At 37.5% G+C, this 16088-nt stretch overlaps 1 protein-coding gene across 1 annotated transcript in view; it reads right to left on the reverse strand.

The window, feature by feature from the left end:
• The window catches only part of GORASP2 (golgi reassembly stacking protein 2), a 46068-nt gene extending 30394 nt beyond the window's left edge, over positions 1 to 15674 (reverse strand). The window contains exon 1 of the mRNA XM_044669802.1: positions 15587 to 15674. Within this exon, the coding sequence (XP_044525737.1) occupies positions 15587 to 15649 (63 nt within the window). The 5' untranslated portion in view covers positions 15650 to 15674. The remainder of the gene's footprint in view (positions 1 to 15586) is intronic.
• Between the last annotated feature and the right edge of the window lie 414 nt (positions 15675 to 16088).

A 16088-nucleotide genomic window follows, 5' to 3' on the forward strand; every position in this document is an offset into this window, starting at 1 on the left:
TCATTATTTCCCTTGATATTCTTGATCTTTTGTTATTCCAAATGAAATTTGTTATAGTTTTTCCTAATTCAGTAAAAAAGTTTTTTGGTAGTTTGATAGGTATGCGCTAAATAGGTAAATTAATTTGGGTAGAATGGTCATTTTTATTATGTTAGCTCGTCCTGCCCACGAGGAACTATATACTGTTTATTATTTTTAGGAAAGGTCCTTCTATTCCTATACTTTTCAGTGTTTTCAAATAGGAATGGATGCTGTATTTTGTCAAAGGCTTTTTCAGCATCTATTGAGATAATCATGTGATTTTTGTTTGTTAGACTGTTGATATGGTCAATTATGTGGATGGTTTTCCTAATGTTGAACCATCCTTGCATTCCTGGTATAAATCCCACCTGATCATGGTGGATGATCTTCTTAATTACTTGCTGGAGTCTCTTTGCTAGTATTCTACTTAAGATTTTTGCATCTATGTTCATTAGGGAGATTGGTCTGTAGTTTTCTTTCTCTGTTTTTGATCTCTCTGGCTTTGGAATCAGTACCATATTTGTGTCATAAAAGGAATTTGGTAGGATTCCTTCTTTGCTTATCATATCAAATAATTTGTATAGTATTGGGATTAGTTGCTCTTTGAATGTCTGATAGAATTCACTTGTGAATCCATCAGGCCCTGGTGATTTTTTCTTAGGGAGTTCTTTGATGGCTTGTTCAATTTCTTTTTCTGATATGGGATTATTTAGGTATTCTATTTCTTCTGCTGTTAATCTAGGCAATTTATATTTTTGCAAATATTCATCCATATCTCCTAAATTGTTATATTTATTGCCATATAATTGGGCAAAATAGTTTTTAATGATTGCCTTAATTTTCCTTTCATTAGAGGTGAGGTCTCCCTTTTCATCTTTGATAATGTCAATTTGGTTTTCTTCTTTCCTTTTTTTTTATTAGATTGACCAGTACTTTGTCTATTTTATCTGTTTTTCCAAAATACCAGCTTCTAGTTTTATTTATTAATTCAATAGTTCTCTTACTTTCAATTTTATTAATTTCTCCCTTGATTTTTAGTATTTCTAATTTAGTTTTCATCTGGGGGTTTTTAATTTGCTCACTTTCTAATTTTTTGAGTTGCATACCCAATTCATTAATCTCTGCCCTCCTTAATTTGTTAATATATGCACTCAAGGATATAAATTTCCCCCTGAGTACTGCTTTGGCTGCATCCCACAGAGTTTGGTAGGATGTCTCATCATTGTCATTCTCTTCAATGAAATTGTTGATTGTTTCTATGATTTCTTCTTTGACTAATTGGTTTTGGAGAATCATATTGTTTAATTTCCATTGCCTGTCCAGGTGCCTTTACTAATTATTATTTTTATTGCATTATGATCTAAGAAGGTTGCATTTATTATTTCTGCTCTTTTGCATTTGTTTGCAATGTTTCTATGCCCTATTACATGGTCAATCTTTGTGAATGTGCCATGTGCAGCTGAAAAGAAGGTGTATTCCTTTTTGTCCCTATTTATTTTTCTCCACATATCAATTAAATCTAATTTTTCTAGGACTTCATTCACCTCTCTTACCTCTTTCTTACTTATTTTTTGGTTTGATTTATCTAGATCTGAAAGAGGAATATTTAGATCTCCCACTATTATGGTTTTACTTTCTATTTCCTTCTTGAGCTCTGCCAGTTTCTCCTTTATGAATTTGGATGCTATGCCACTTGGTGCGTACATATTGAGCAGTGTTATTTCCTCATTGTTTATACTGCCTTTAATCAGGATGTAATGACCTTCCCTGTCTTTTTAAATCATATCTATTTTTACTTTGGCTTTGTCAGAGATCATAATAGCCACTCCTGCCTTCTTTTTCTCATTTGATGCCCAAAAGATTTAGCTCAAGCCCTTAACCTTAAACTTTTGCATGTCCACCCGCCTCATATGTGTTTCTTGTAGACAACATATGGTAGGATTTTGGTTTCTAATCCACTCTGCTATTTGCTTCTGTTTTATGAGCGAGTTCATCCCATTCACATTCAGAGTTATAATTATCAGTTGTGCATTCACTGACATTTTTGTATCCTCCCCTAGTCCTACCCCTTTTTCTTATATTATTTCCTTTTAAACCAGTGGTTTGCTTTGAGCTGGTATCCCTTATCCCCTCCCTTGATTAACCTCCCTTTCTACCCCCTCCCTTATTATTCCCCTCTTTTTATTATTAAAGGCCTAATGAATTCCCTCCCCCTTCTTCTCCCTTCCCTTTTTTGACCTCCCCACTCCCATCTCCCCTTTGTTTATCCCTTCTGACTTTCTCAGTAGGGTTAGATAGAGTTTTATATCCCAATGGATAATATAGTTACTCTTTCCTCTCCGGGTTGATTACACTGAGAGTAAGGTTTAAATATTACCTCTTAATGCTCTCTTCCTCTCCTTCTTATAATAGTATTTATCCCCTCCCCCTTCCCATGCCCTCTTTGTGTGTAATATAATATCCTATTTTTCTTATTCACTCAAGTTTCTCTTGGTGTCCCCTACTATTCACCCCCCTCTTTCCCACCCCCCATGTCTTCTTAGACCATTTAGTATTCCGTCCTCTTCCTATGAATTATTCTTCTGATTGCTGTAATAGTGAATACTATAATAGTGAATAGAGTTCACTACAATCCATAGCATTTCTCCACATAGGAATACAGATAATTAGATCTTATTGAAGCCCTTAAAGAGTCAAATTTAAAAAATTATGAGTTTTCTTTCTTTCCCCTCTGTATCTTATTTACCTTTTCATGTTTCTCTTGATTTTTGTGGTTGGATATCAAACTTTCCATTTAGTCCTGGTCTTTTCTGTGCAAATACTTGGAAATCTTCAATTTTGTTGAATGCCCATACTTTCCCCTGGAAGTATATAGTCAGTTTTGATGGGTAGTTGATCTGTGGTTGAAGGCCCAGCTCTCTTGCCTTTCTGAATATCATATTCCAAGCCTTGCGGTCTTTTAGCGTAGAGGCTGCCAGATCCTGTGTGATCCTGATTGGTCCTCCTTGATATTTGAATTGTCTCTTTCTGGCTTCTTGTAAGATTTTTTCTTTAACTTGGAAGCTCTTGAATTTGCCTATTATATTCCTGGGGGTTGTCTTTTCTGGGTCTAGCGTAGAGGGTGATCTTTGGATCCTTTCAATGTCTATACTGCCCTCTTGTAGAACTTCAGGGCAATTTTGCTGAATAATTTCTTTTAGTATGGAGTCCAAGTTTCTATTAATTTCTGCTTTTTTAGGAAGACCAATGATTCTCAAATTGTCTCTTCTAGACCAGTTTTCTTGGTCTGTCACTTTCTCATTGAGATATTTCATGTTTCCTTCTATTATTATCAATCTTTTGACTTTGTTTTATTTGTTCTTACTGTCTTGAGAGATCATTAGCTTCTAATTGCTCAATTCTAGCCTTTAGGGACTGATTTTCAGCTATGATCTTTTGGTTTTCCTTTTCAATCTGGTCATTTCTGGTGTTCACTTTGCTTATCAGTTCATTTGATTTCTGAGCCTCACTTTCCAATTGCAAAATTCTGCCTTTTAAACTGTTATTTTCTTGCCAGATCTCTTCCATCTTTCTCATCATCTCAGATTTGAACTCTTCAATAGCTTGTGACCAGTTTTCATTATTTTGGGAAGGTTTGGATATCATTACTTGTTTGTTCTCCTCTGTTGCCTGGATTTTCTCTGTGTAAATGTTGTTGAGTGTTACAGAGTTCTTCTTGATAATCTTTCTCTTCTGGGGTTCCCGATTTTGGCTTGCCATTGTTAGACTTGCGCTTTCTGCACTTTGTCCTCACACTCAGGGTCCGTCTGCGCTCTCTAGGCTCCCGAGGTCTCAGGTCTCGTTGTTCTCGGGTTTGAGCCTCCTGGTCATCCCTTGTCTGCCCCTCTGCCTGAGGCTCCTTCAGCAGTCTCAGGGCGCTGCTTCCATAGCCGTGCTCCCGTCTGCACAGGGTTCCCACTCGAGGTCCAAGCCTGCGCTCGAGATCCTTGTCTACGCCTAGGGCAATGCCTTCACCCACGCAGGCGCTCAGGGTCTGTATGCAAAGACTGTGTGCGTTCTTTAGCTTCTTGGGGTCCTAAGTCTTGCTGCTCTCAGGAACAAGCCCTGGAGCTGCCAATGACTTAATGGGTGCCCCAAACCTGCTTTAACTCTTGTGTGCTGGCCTTGGCACTGTACCTGGTGTGGGGGTGGGGGAGGGGCTTCATCCTCTCGTGTTTTAGTGAGAGCTGTTTCACCCCTTTATAGCGCGGAAATGCCCCGATTCCACGTACCTTCAATGCTGCGCCCTGTTGTGCGGTCCCTTCATTTGTCTGGATTTGTTTTATGTCCCCTTGAGGAGTCATGTATGCTTTGGTCAGGAGAGATCGGGCAGCTGCTCCTTACTCTGCCGCCATCTTAACCGGAAGTCCTCATTATTTGTTTTTGACACTATCAATATAAGAGAAGCTCACAAAACAGTTTTTGGCAGTCACTTCACATTACTAATACTGAATTGGCAAGTCACATAAAATATCTAAGGTTTTTTTTCATATGAAGTACTGTCCAGTCATGTCTCTTACAGATGTACTTTTCTAGTTTATTTTTTGAACCTAAGTGCAAAAACCCTTTATACTTATCTTTATTAAATGTTTTAAAATATTTTTCTTATTCTTTAATAGATCCAAGACCTCCTTTTCCTATATTGCTAGTCAGAGCCCAGGCACATGTTCTCATCCTATAATTCTTTTTCACATGGGGGGAGTAAGGGTGGAACCCTTCCTCTACATTCTGACATTGCATGTTCTATTGGGGATTAATTTTCAGGCATATATTGGTTTAGAGAGCCACAAAGGCCTTTCTAACACCAAAATTTGGTCTTGAGTCTAAAACTTGTTAGAGACAATACTAGAAACAACTACAATAATACTAAATAAAATGACAAATGTAAAATATAAAATAAATTCACCAGGCATTCCAATACAATTAGATATTTTTAGAGGTGTTATCATCCATATCTAGTTTCCCAATATTATGAATTTAAGTACATCCTCATATAGCTTTTTAAAATCTTCATTCAAATCACGGATAAAACTTTGCTAACAATCTCTTTTCAGGCTTAAATCCATCTAATGTTACTACCATCCAACCCAATTCTCTACTATGTTTACAAAGATGAGAACCTTTGTCAAATGATAATCTGAAATTCACATATACCTTTAGTATTTCCCTAATTTGCTAGTCTAGTAATTGCCAAAATTTTTTTAAAGGAAATGAGATTAGTTTAACAAATTTTGTTCTTAGTGACATATGATGGTTCCTACTAATTATTATTTCTCTTTCTAGATGTTCAAAGACCATACTTTTAAAATGAGCTAGGAAGTCAAGCTCCCCTATTAATACTTTGTCACATATCTTTTTACCCTTAAAAGATTTGGACAATAATTATTCATCTCTAAATCTTTCAATATTATGTCTCTTCTTGATGATTCCAACTCTCCAAGAAAATGAAGTATAGTAGAAAGAATATGGATTTAGTTCCAGAAGACCCAGGATTGCACCCCAGTTTTGTCACTTACTAAATGTGTGACCTGGACAAATCACTATCCAGCTGATACTTAAGTTTCCTCTTACACAAAATGAGAATACTACCTAACAGACTATTCTGAGAATGAAATGACAAATATGTTGAACAAACTCTATAAGCTACGAATGTAACCTACTATTATACAGAACAAAACACAGTCTCTTGGCTTTGTCAACATGGAATCTAGAAACCCCAAACTTGTAGCCTAGTAAGATCTGATGAACCCCAAGTTTTAGGACTAGCTGATAAGCTGGAGACTCCAAAGCTTGGATTGGTTCCCTGTTCCCATGAGAATCCACCCAGAAGAGAATCTCGGGTTAGCAGTTTCAGACTGAATGATGAACTCTAAAGTAAATGACAATCCCAGTTGCTAAGTACTCTTTTTGTCTTAGGTAGTCTTCCCAATTGTATCAGAGACCCTTTCCCAAGCTTGATTGCATTTTGTCAGTAAAGTTTGAACATTCCCATTTCCTTTTAAGGTCAAACAATCATATTTCCCCATCCTCAGGTTTCCCAAAAGGTATATAAGTCCCCCAAATTCTTTTGTTCCTAGGAGTTGTCAATTCAGGTTTCCCAAAAGGTATATAAGTTCCCCAAATTCTTTTGTTCCTGGGAGTTGTCAATTCTGGGCAGCTGGCACTCCCAGGTGTCAGTGTCCAGAGCAACCAGAGTTTCAATCCTCGGAACTCTGCATTGGTAGTAGTGCACAGCTCTACATGGAGGTCTAATACTACACTGAACCCCTTTCCTTAGAGTGTTTTTTCTGACTATTTAATAGTTCTGTGTTTTTTCCAGTTAACAGCTTCTTAAATGTTGGTTGAATTCTTCAAAGATCAATGACAGCAGTTCAGTGATTTCATTTGCCAGATCTTTCAGGACTTTAGATATTATCTGTCCAGGCCAAGAGGTATGGCCTCACTTAGATCACCAGGCACAGGGATCTGATACTTTCTTAATCACATTTCTTCTACCATTTTCAATCTGAAGAATACTCTCTTAGACACAGTATAGAATCAAAACTGCAATTGACCTCTTCTGCTTTCTCTTGGCTATCTATTTTAACATCTGCCCTAAAAATCTGACCAATGCTTTCTTTGTTCCTCTTGTGCTAAATAATAGCTTTAAAAAAGCCCTGAGCAGATCTTACTATCCAAAAGAAAGATGTTTTTTAAGGTATTCATCACCTTATTCAAGTAATCCTTAATATAGTGCTTTGAACATTTTGGAAACTTGTCAGATCTATTACATTTTGTGTTAAGATGTTTGTTTGTTTTTTTGTTTGTATTTCCCAACTTGATTACCAACCATATCTGATTCCAAATAACTTTAAATCCACTCAGAGAATTAATTTTGGTCATCACTAAAAATATTCAAAAGATTATGCTATAGGGTCTGAAAAAGCCAAATCCAGAACATATCTGAACAACTGCATTATCATAAGAATAAGTACATATTCTCCTAATAATGATTAATATGAATAGGATAAAACTCATTTGGATCTATAAATTCCGGCAGGTTAAAAAATAAAGACATATTTATAGTTGTACTTTATAATGTACATGTCATACAGATCCTAAGATGGACTTTATGGATACTCACTCAGCTTAGCCTACTGCAACTGATAGAGATCTGCCAGCCTCAGTCTCCCTGGTAACTGGGATTACAGGTATGTGCTTCTATAAGTAGCATTACTCTAAAAACAATTTTCTTTGTTCTTAAGAAAACTGTAATAGATTATGGAAAAAAAATTATAACTAAGTCAAAGACAGAGGGAAAGGTGCATATATAGAATATTGATAGAAGCACTTTTTGTAACATTAAAAAAAAGCAGAAGCATTGATTTGGGAATGGCTGAACAAATCAGGGTATATGAATGTAATGGAATACTGCACTGTAAAATAAGACAAATATAAGGAATTTATAGATTCTTAGTGTATGAAGTGAAAATTAGTATATTATTCTCAATGTGTTTTTGGTTAGCAGTAGTAACAATATCAGATCACTATTTCTGAAACTCCAAAAAGAGGTTAAGTTTAAGTCATTAGCTTAATTATACAGCTTTGCTCTTCCTTTACCCTACCCCTCCCAGTCTTTCACATAAACCTTTAATTAGTACTCTTTTGCACAGGTGGAGGGTATTGTATTAGTTTTAAATAAATTGGAAGTTCATTTGTATATCTTTAGGTATTGCCTTTGGATATCTGACTCAAGCCAAGGTTATTTGCCCCATTAGCAATAGAGCAGCATCTGTCTGCATCTTATCCTGGCCTCACTGATTATTTGAGTGATTAAAGGGGGTGCGTCTTGTTATATCAAGACCCTCCAAAATCCCACTCCACACAATCGGAAGGCTTAAATGAATGGATTCAGAGAAAATGAGTAGAATCAGGAAAATAATTTATGCAATGACCATAATAATATAAAGGGAAATAATACTGAAAGACTAGAATTCTAATCAATGTAGTGACCAATCTTGTTTCAGTTGGTTAACTGATGGTGAAGCATGTCTCTCTCCTTTGAAGAGCAGAAGTTTCAAACACTAGGCCCACTGGGCTAATACTCCTGAGTGGGGCCGAAACCATATTCAAGTTTAACTGGCAAATACTTAATAAAATTAAGAACAAATTTTAAAATAAAAATTTAAATGTATATAAAGTATATTTAAGATCGTGAAAAGGGAATTTACTCTTCCCTCTCTTGACTACATGTACCTGGTATGAGTTTAAACACGGCCCAGAATCGAGTCCAGGAGGATAGAATAACAGCAGGAAAAATGTGGCATTTGAGCAGTGATTCCCAAAGAGGACGCCGCTGCCCCCTGGTGGGTGCTGCAGCGATCCAGGAAAGCAGTGATGGCCACAGGTGCATTTATCTTTTCTATTAATTGCTATTAAAATTTAAAAAAAAATTAATTTCCAGGGGGCTAAGTAATATTTTTTCTGGAAAGGGGGCAGTAGGCCAAAAAAGTTTGGGAATCACTGCATTAGAGTTAAGAAGTCATGAGTTAAGGGAGGGGAGGAGGGTGATTTTCTCTGCAATACCCCCTAAACTGCCCCTGTGGGCAGGAATAGGCAAAATAGAGAGCCATAGTTGTCTCTTGAGACCTGATGTATGGGAGTTCGTGGGTGGAGAAGAAGTTTGATAAACTGAGGCAAAAGCTAATCTGGGGCTCTACACTTCTGAGTTCAGCGTTGACTGGACTTGCCTGTAAGAGTGTCTAGGGAGCTCTTAATGGCTGGCATTGGATAGCAAGCTAAATGGAGCGATAAGGAAAAAACCTTTTATAGCTCTCTCCTATTTTTCCATTTTTTTCCCTACTACTTTTGATTTAATAAAATTATTAATTTGAGGCCAGTCTCATAATTTTCACTCTTAAAAGATCATATAATTAATTGATCCATCACTAGTGAGGCATAACCTATGAATTTGTTTCCTAATTTTGTAAGAGTATTTGGACACAAATGTGAGTGACATTAGCTGTATATTTTCCAATAATTTATGTTCAAGTGAAATAAGGGAGTATGACCTTTACCAAGTGTATTTTTTTAATTAAAAATTTTCAAGTAGTATAACAAAATAAGTCTCAACTATTGGTTTAGTCAAAAAAGTTCACGCTTTAGCTACATAAAAGGACTTTCAAAAAGGATTATATTCTTATAAAAAATTTAATAATTTAAAATTTTCTGAATTTGAATTTTTATAAAGTCTTCATATGATTGGATGATAAAGGTTTGTATAGAATGACTTTAACCAACATGTATTATAAAATAATCTGAAGTAGTCTGATTTAAAAGCATAGTATTCCAAACTTTCTCACTTCTGTCTTTGAAAGATAACTCAAAACCTGTATTCACTAAATGAGGAAAAAAATAAAAGAAAACCTCTCACCACTCCCATGTTTACATAACCTTTTTTTTTTTTTAAACCCTTGTACTTTGGTGTATAGTCTCATAGGTGGAAGAGTGGTAAGGGTGGGAAATGGGGGTCAAGTGACTTGCCCAGGGTCACACAGCTGGGAAGTGTCTGAGACCAGATTTGAACCTAGGACCTCCCGTCTCTAGGCCTGACTCTCAATCCACTGAGCTACCCAGCTGCCCCTTACATAACCTTTTGACATTTGGTTAAGCTGTATAGCAAGGCTTCACAGAGTTGATAATAATATTCTTCAATAATAAACAACAAAAATACCTGCTTGTCTACTATTTGCACCAAAAAGAGCCCCAAGAGGTGAATCCAGTTGTAACAGCACCCTCCTCCTCAAAATACTTCAATGCTATAAACCCCTCCAAACCTCTAAATAATTCACCAAAAGCATAATCATAAATAAAAATCCAGGAACTTGATGAGGAAAGGGATGATGTTCATGATGCCTCCCATTTTCCTGAATCATCTATGACTACCACATATGACCCATATATATTCAAGCTAAGGCTCCTGAACTCTAGCCAACTTCCTAGTTGACATTTAAAACTATTTAAAGCCACAGACACCTCAAATCTATTGTATCCAAAATAGTACTAATTCTTTTTCCCCTCCAAACCCAGGCCTCTTTCAAATTTTCCTGTTTCTGTCTCAGGGTAATATCCTTACAATCTTCTCAGGTTTATAATTTTGGCATTATCTCAACTCCTCACTCTTCCTCCCCAACAGATTCAACTGCTAGATCTCACCATTTCTGCCTCCACAGCATCTCTCAAGTCCAACCATTTCTCATTGTTCACATGGTCACTACTTTAGCTCAGTGCTTATTTCTTACTTGTATGCAACACTACTTAATTGGTCTTGCTGTCTCAGATAGTTCCCTACTGTATTTCCCTACTCTAAATAGCTGCTAAAGTAGTTTTCCTAAAGAGCAATTCTGACCATGTTACTCCTCTATTTAATAAACTCCAGTGGCATTCTCCACTTTATTTCCACCATGAATTTTTATCTAAGTTAAGTGATATGAATATGGAAATATGTACTGTGACAGCACATGTGGAATCTATCATATTACCTGTTGTTTGAGTGAGGAAAAGAACATGGATCACAAAGTGTCAGGAAACGATTTTTAAAAATTGTACTGACATGCAAAATAAAAAGCCCAAAATTCCAGTGGCTCTCTGTTGGCTCCAGAGGTAAATATAAAATTGTGTTTCATTATACATTACTCTTCTTTATATTCTCTATGATTTGACTTCTTCCTGTTTCTAGCAACAAATACCAACTCTGAGCTCTGTGCCTTGGCACCAGCATATCCCCCATGCCTGGAATGTACTTTCTCTTCAAATGTCTCTGTCAGTGTCCACTCTCCCAGAACTACCTTGTGCATTTTTAGTTTATATTCCATATATACTTGTACATTTTGCCTCTCTTGATAGAAGTTGAGAGCAGTCTATTTTATTTTTGCCTTTGTAATCTTAATGCCAATTCAGGGAACATACCAGATGCTTAATCAATGCTTGTTTGATTGAATGCCAAGACTAGTTTTGGAATGCCTAAAAGTATCCCTAGACTAATGGCATTATGAAACTCTTACAACACAATTAATTTTAATTTGCTTTATTTAAAAAAAATTTTAGTACTTATTACAAGGGAGGCAGTTGAGGCAGGAATGAAATGAGCACCAAATCAAACCAACATATGGTAACCACAAAATATTTGTAATTATAGGCCACTGGGTTCAAAACACTTCCTTTCACTTGCCAATCAATTATGAAGAATTTGGGTTATAGGCATTATATGATAACTAATGTAGCATAGGAAAGTGAATTTCAGCAACTTCCTCATTTTAACATGTCAAATATAGCTCTGTCACAAAAGGACTTTTACTAATAATAGGTAAATTTCAAGGAACTCAGTAAAATACTATGTACCAAGTATGCAGATAAGACACATGAGACTATTTATCAAATCTGGACCACAAAGTAGGAGATAAAAATAATCCCATTTATCAAACGTTCTTCCCAAAATAAAGTCACTGAAAATTTAAAATTGTATTAATTTGGCCCCATAATAAGTATTGAATTATTTTTGAGAGGTATATTTCATGTAAATAAAGATTGGGGTTTTAGATTTTTAAAGAAGCGTAACATAAAGAGCATGCTTTAAAAGTTATTCCTCTTAGTTTGTGTAAGACAGGGCATAGAAGATCTCCAAAATACCCGCACTTAAAGATCAATGTTTATGTAAAATTAAGTATATTGTCATATACTTACTATACTCTGGGCCTAGTAAGATACCAAAATAAAAAAGATGGCATATTTTTGAGTTTTATTAAGAAAATCTGCATATCACCTACTGATTTTCAAAGCAGAACTTAACAATACAGAAGGATCAACAATGAAAAATGGGAAATTCGGGTAATTTAGTAACAGGGAATATAAAATAACTAATGAGAAAATAACAGTGAATAAGAATGTCACTAATTAAGCCTAGAAGCTATTCATTTTTATTACTGATCAAGATGTGAGCAAATTTTAGTAGTTTATTAAAGAAATATACCCTAGACTTAGGTTAGTCTAGAAAAAAGTTGATTGAACGTCATAATTTTGTCTATTCTGCTTCATAGAACTGAATAGGAAATATACTCTTGTACATCTACTGACAATTGATAGTAGACATTTCTGTTATTTTTCAGTTACTAGCTCCTCGCAAGATAAAACAATACAGTATAGTGCTCAAAAGAGCTGAATTTAATTTCTGCCTCAATGACTGACTTTCTGGGTACATTCAAGTAAAATCAATTAACTTCATGCTATATCTTGGAATATAGAGATAACTCTACTTGCCTTCTAGCCACTTTCCTGAGATGTCTAGTGAGCACAACTGAGAAAATATCTAGAGAACCTCAATCTATAGAAGAAATTAAAAAAGGGAAATTAGTACTCATGTCAGTTTAATGTTAACGTTATTTTACAGATGGAGAAAGCAAGGAAAAGAGAAAAAGGAAACTTTTCAAAGTCAATAAGGCAGAAGCAGTCTTTTAAGTTATACTATCATTTCAATCTTAATATTCTCTCTAACTCATCTACTAAATAGACCATATCCATCACCTTCTGTAATAATTATGGCTCATGGCTAACAACAACAAGCACATTAATAAAGTATTTGTCAGTTTCCTTCTCTTTGGGTGTGGTCTATCTGAGAATTTTGGATGTGGAAAATTCTCAGGTAGGAAAAGTCTTGCAAACTGGACAGGTGGGCATTTGTCTTGGAGAGTTGCTGAAACCAACTCAGAGGTTAATCAACTTTCCCATGAACACACGGATGCATGTTTGACTATTTCACATTGCCTCTAATATAAAACAAAACAGATAAAATCAATCACTCTTTATACCCATCTATAAAACAGATGTTGTTACTTAGGTATTACTATGAGAAAAAAGAAATTACACTTAATTTATACCTGAAAGTATTATGCAACAGAAAGCATTGTTTTTGTACCTAAGATTCCCTTTACCATAACACTGACATATAATGCTCTCTTCTTTCTACACTCAGAATTCTTATTCATTATTAACTTGTCTTAGCATCATCCCAGGATCTGTGGCATTCATCCAACTATCCTTCATTAAATACCTACTATGTATCAGGCACCTGTGCCTGTAGCTGAGGAAAAGATTTAAAAAAAAGAAATACCTGTCCTCAAGGAACTTGCATTCTAATGATGGGACAGGAGAGAGTGAACACACATACAAAAAGAAGTAAATACAAATTAAATAAATGAATCCTCCAGGATTCGTGAGTCTAGAACAGACTCAGTCAGTGTGTTAACTATGTCATCATTTAGAGGATTATAAAGCAGATTCTTGGATAAAGAAGAAGTAACTTTCTAACTGTGGAAGCCAAGTGATAGAGTGGATAGAATGCCAGGGCTAGAGGAAGATCTGGGTTCAAAGCTGGTCTCAGGTACTTACTAACTATATGACCCTAAGCAAGTCATTTAATCTCTACTTCAGTTTTCTGTGCAACAGAATGGCCCCTACTTCCCAGGATTATTACAAGGATCAATGAGATAATAACTGTAAAGTACTTAACACACAGTAGATACTATATAAATGTTAGCTATTATTATTAATCCCGTAACTTCTAACCATATGACTTCAAGCAAACTACTTAGCCTCTTGGGGACTGAGTCTTCTCATCTATAATATTAGGGGGTTGAACTGGATGACTAGAGTAGGGGATGATTTTGCCTTTTTTTCGTATCCCTAGCACTTAGCAGAATGCCTGGCACAAGTGTGTGCTTAAATGTTTACTGACAGGTTTTAGCTATAAATCTATGATAATAGACAATAACTTTCCTTTCCCTATTCCCAGCCAATCAGCTGCTTACTTTTCCTTACTCCTGTCAGTAAGGAATCAAGAACTACCTCAATGGTAACATGTATATTATACAGTAAAAACATTGGTGGAGAATGGTGCCAATAAGTAGAAAAGTAGGAGGTATTAATAAACATATCCTGTCATTTCTGTGCTCCTTTTTGGAGTGAAAATGCTATTACCTATAGATCTCACATTTCAAGTCCTCATCTAGTGACATAAATGAGGCTTTGTCATCTTCCTGAATAGCCTGGAAACCATTCTGCTGATGCCCATCATGTTACTACTGACCCTACTGTCATCCACCTAGTTATGTGGCAAGAGGCAGAACCTGAAACCAGATCTTGCTGAGTCCAAGAAAAGACTATCAGAGACCACATATGCTTTTCTTTGATGACAATAACTGGCAAAGCTTCTTTGGATTCTGTGACAAAATAATTTTTATTTAAGAAGATGCATGAAATAGGTTCTCATAAATTAAAATACTCTCCACTTACAGATCAAAATCTTTATTCTCCAATAGAATCCTGGTTCCAAGAAACATGAGGAAAGGTTCAGGACGTTATTCAATAATCATTTATTAAGTGGCTTCTAAAGGGCAGTGTGCTAAGCCTTGGGAATACAAGAAAGGCAAAAAAATTCCATGCTCTTAAGGAACTCATTCTAATGGGAGAGACAAGTAAACAACCATATGCAAACAGGATGTGTATATATATATATATATATATACATATGCATATATATATATATATATATATATATACAGGATAAATTAGGGTGAGTCTCAGAGGGAAAGCACTAAGATTAAGGAGTACTGGGAAAGTCTTGCAGAAGGTAGGACTTCGGCTGAAACTTGGAAAAAGCCAGGGAAAGTGAAAGGCTGAGATGAGAAAGAGAAATGTTCCAGGCATGGGTGACAGCCAAGGGAAAAGTATGGAATTAATACTCGAATGTGAGGAGCAGCAGAGGCCAATGTCATTGAATTGCAGAATATAGGGAGAAGAGTAAGGTGTGAGAAGTCTGGTGGGGGGGGGGGGGGCAGCATATTCTGAAGGGCTTAAAAAAGAAAGACTGACATTCTGGGGATCTAAGAACCAAGAATCAAGGGAGAAGGAAGGTTATGGATTGCCGTGCCATGCTATTAAGTAAACATTCACCAGGCAAACCTATCTATATCATTTTGTTTTCTTTTGGTATCCTACGATGCCAGAGTTGCCAGACACCAGTCTTTCTTTCCTCAGAGACAGGTGTCAGCCGGATCCATACTACCCCCACTCAGAGTGAGAGGGACATCTATTACTAGAAAGGTTCCAATACCGGCGGCACCACAGTCCCTTGCAGCATCCACTGCACGCTTGTTTTTGCTCATACATCCTCCCTGGAGGCCAGAAGAGCCGGAAAAGGCATGGCCTTTGGCCAAGAATAGAGAGCAGCTCCAGGCAGAGGACTACAAGTGGACGGCTCCCAGGCCCCCGAGGTATGCGCGAGGTTACCACCTCGCCAGCCTGGACCCTACACGCCGGAGGCAAGGAGACAGCTCTCCCCGGAGAAGTCGGGCAGTGAGGCCGCCTCCTAGTCCTCCTAGCTCCCGGGACCCCCTAGGAGGGGTGGGTGTGTCTGCGCTCTCTCTTCGCTCTGCACACTCCGACCCGACCCCGACCCACACGCACCGCTCCGGTTTCCGGGCCTTAGCCTTACCCGCAGGACGTGGTAGCCTTCGGTACCTCCGCCGGGGATCTCGACGCTCTGCGAGGAGCCCATGGCGGTGACGGGCACAGGACGAGTGTCACCGGCCCCTTCTCAGCGTAGCTCCCCGCCCCCCCCCCGCCCCGCGCAAGGCCCGGGCCTCTCTTAGGACGTGGCACTCGCTGGCTCTGGAGGCCGGCGCCGCACAGACCGACGGGAAATCACTGCGGTGGTGGTGGTAGTGGTGGTGATGGTGACGGCGCCTGGGACAGCGCCACCTCCCGGGCTCCAGAGGGAAGGAGGAAGTAGAAGTGTTGCTGGAGGAGGAAGAGGATTGTATTCGAGGAAGTCGCAGAAGCGAAGAGGCGGTGATGTGATAGGTGATGGGCTGGAACGCGATGGGCTGGAACGCTCTGCTTTCCTCGCGAGATCTCAGCGTTACCGTTCATTCCCCAGGGATGTTTCCTACGGCGACCCCATTGAGACAAGATTATTGACGAGTTTTCGCCTCCGT

This window comes from Gracilinanus agilis, chromosome 3 (assembly GCF_016433145.1).
Source record: "Gracilinanus agilis isolate LMUSP501 chromosome 3, AgileGrace, whole genome shotgun sequence".
In the NCBI taxonomy this organism is placed as follows: Eukaryota; Metazoa; Chordata; class Mammalia; order Didelphimorphia; family Didelphidae; genus Gracilinanus; species Gracilinanus agilis.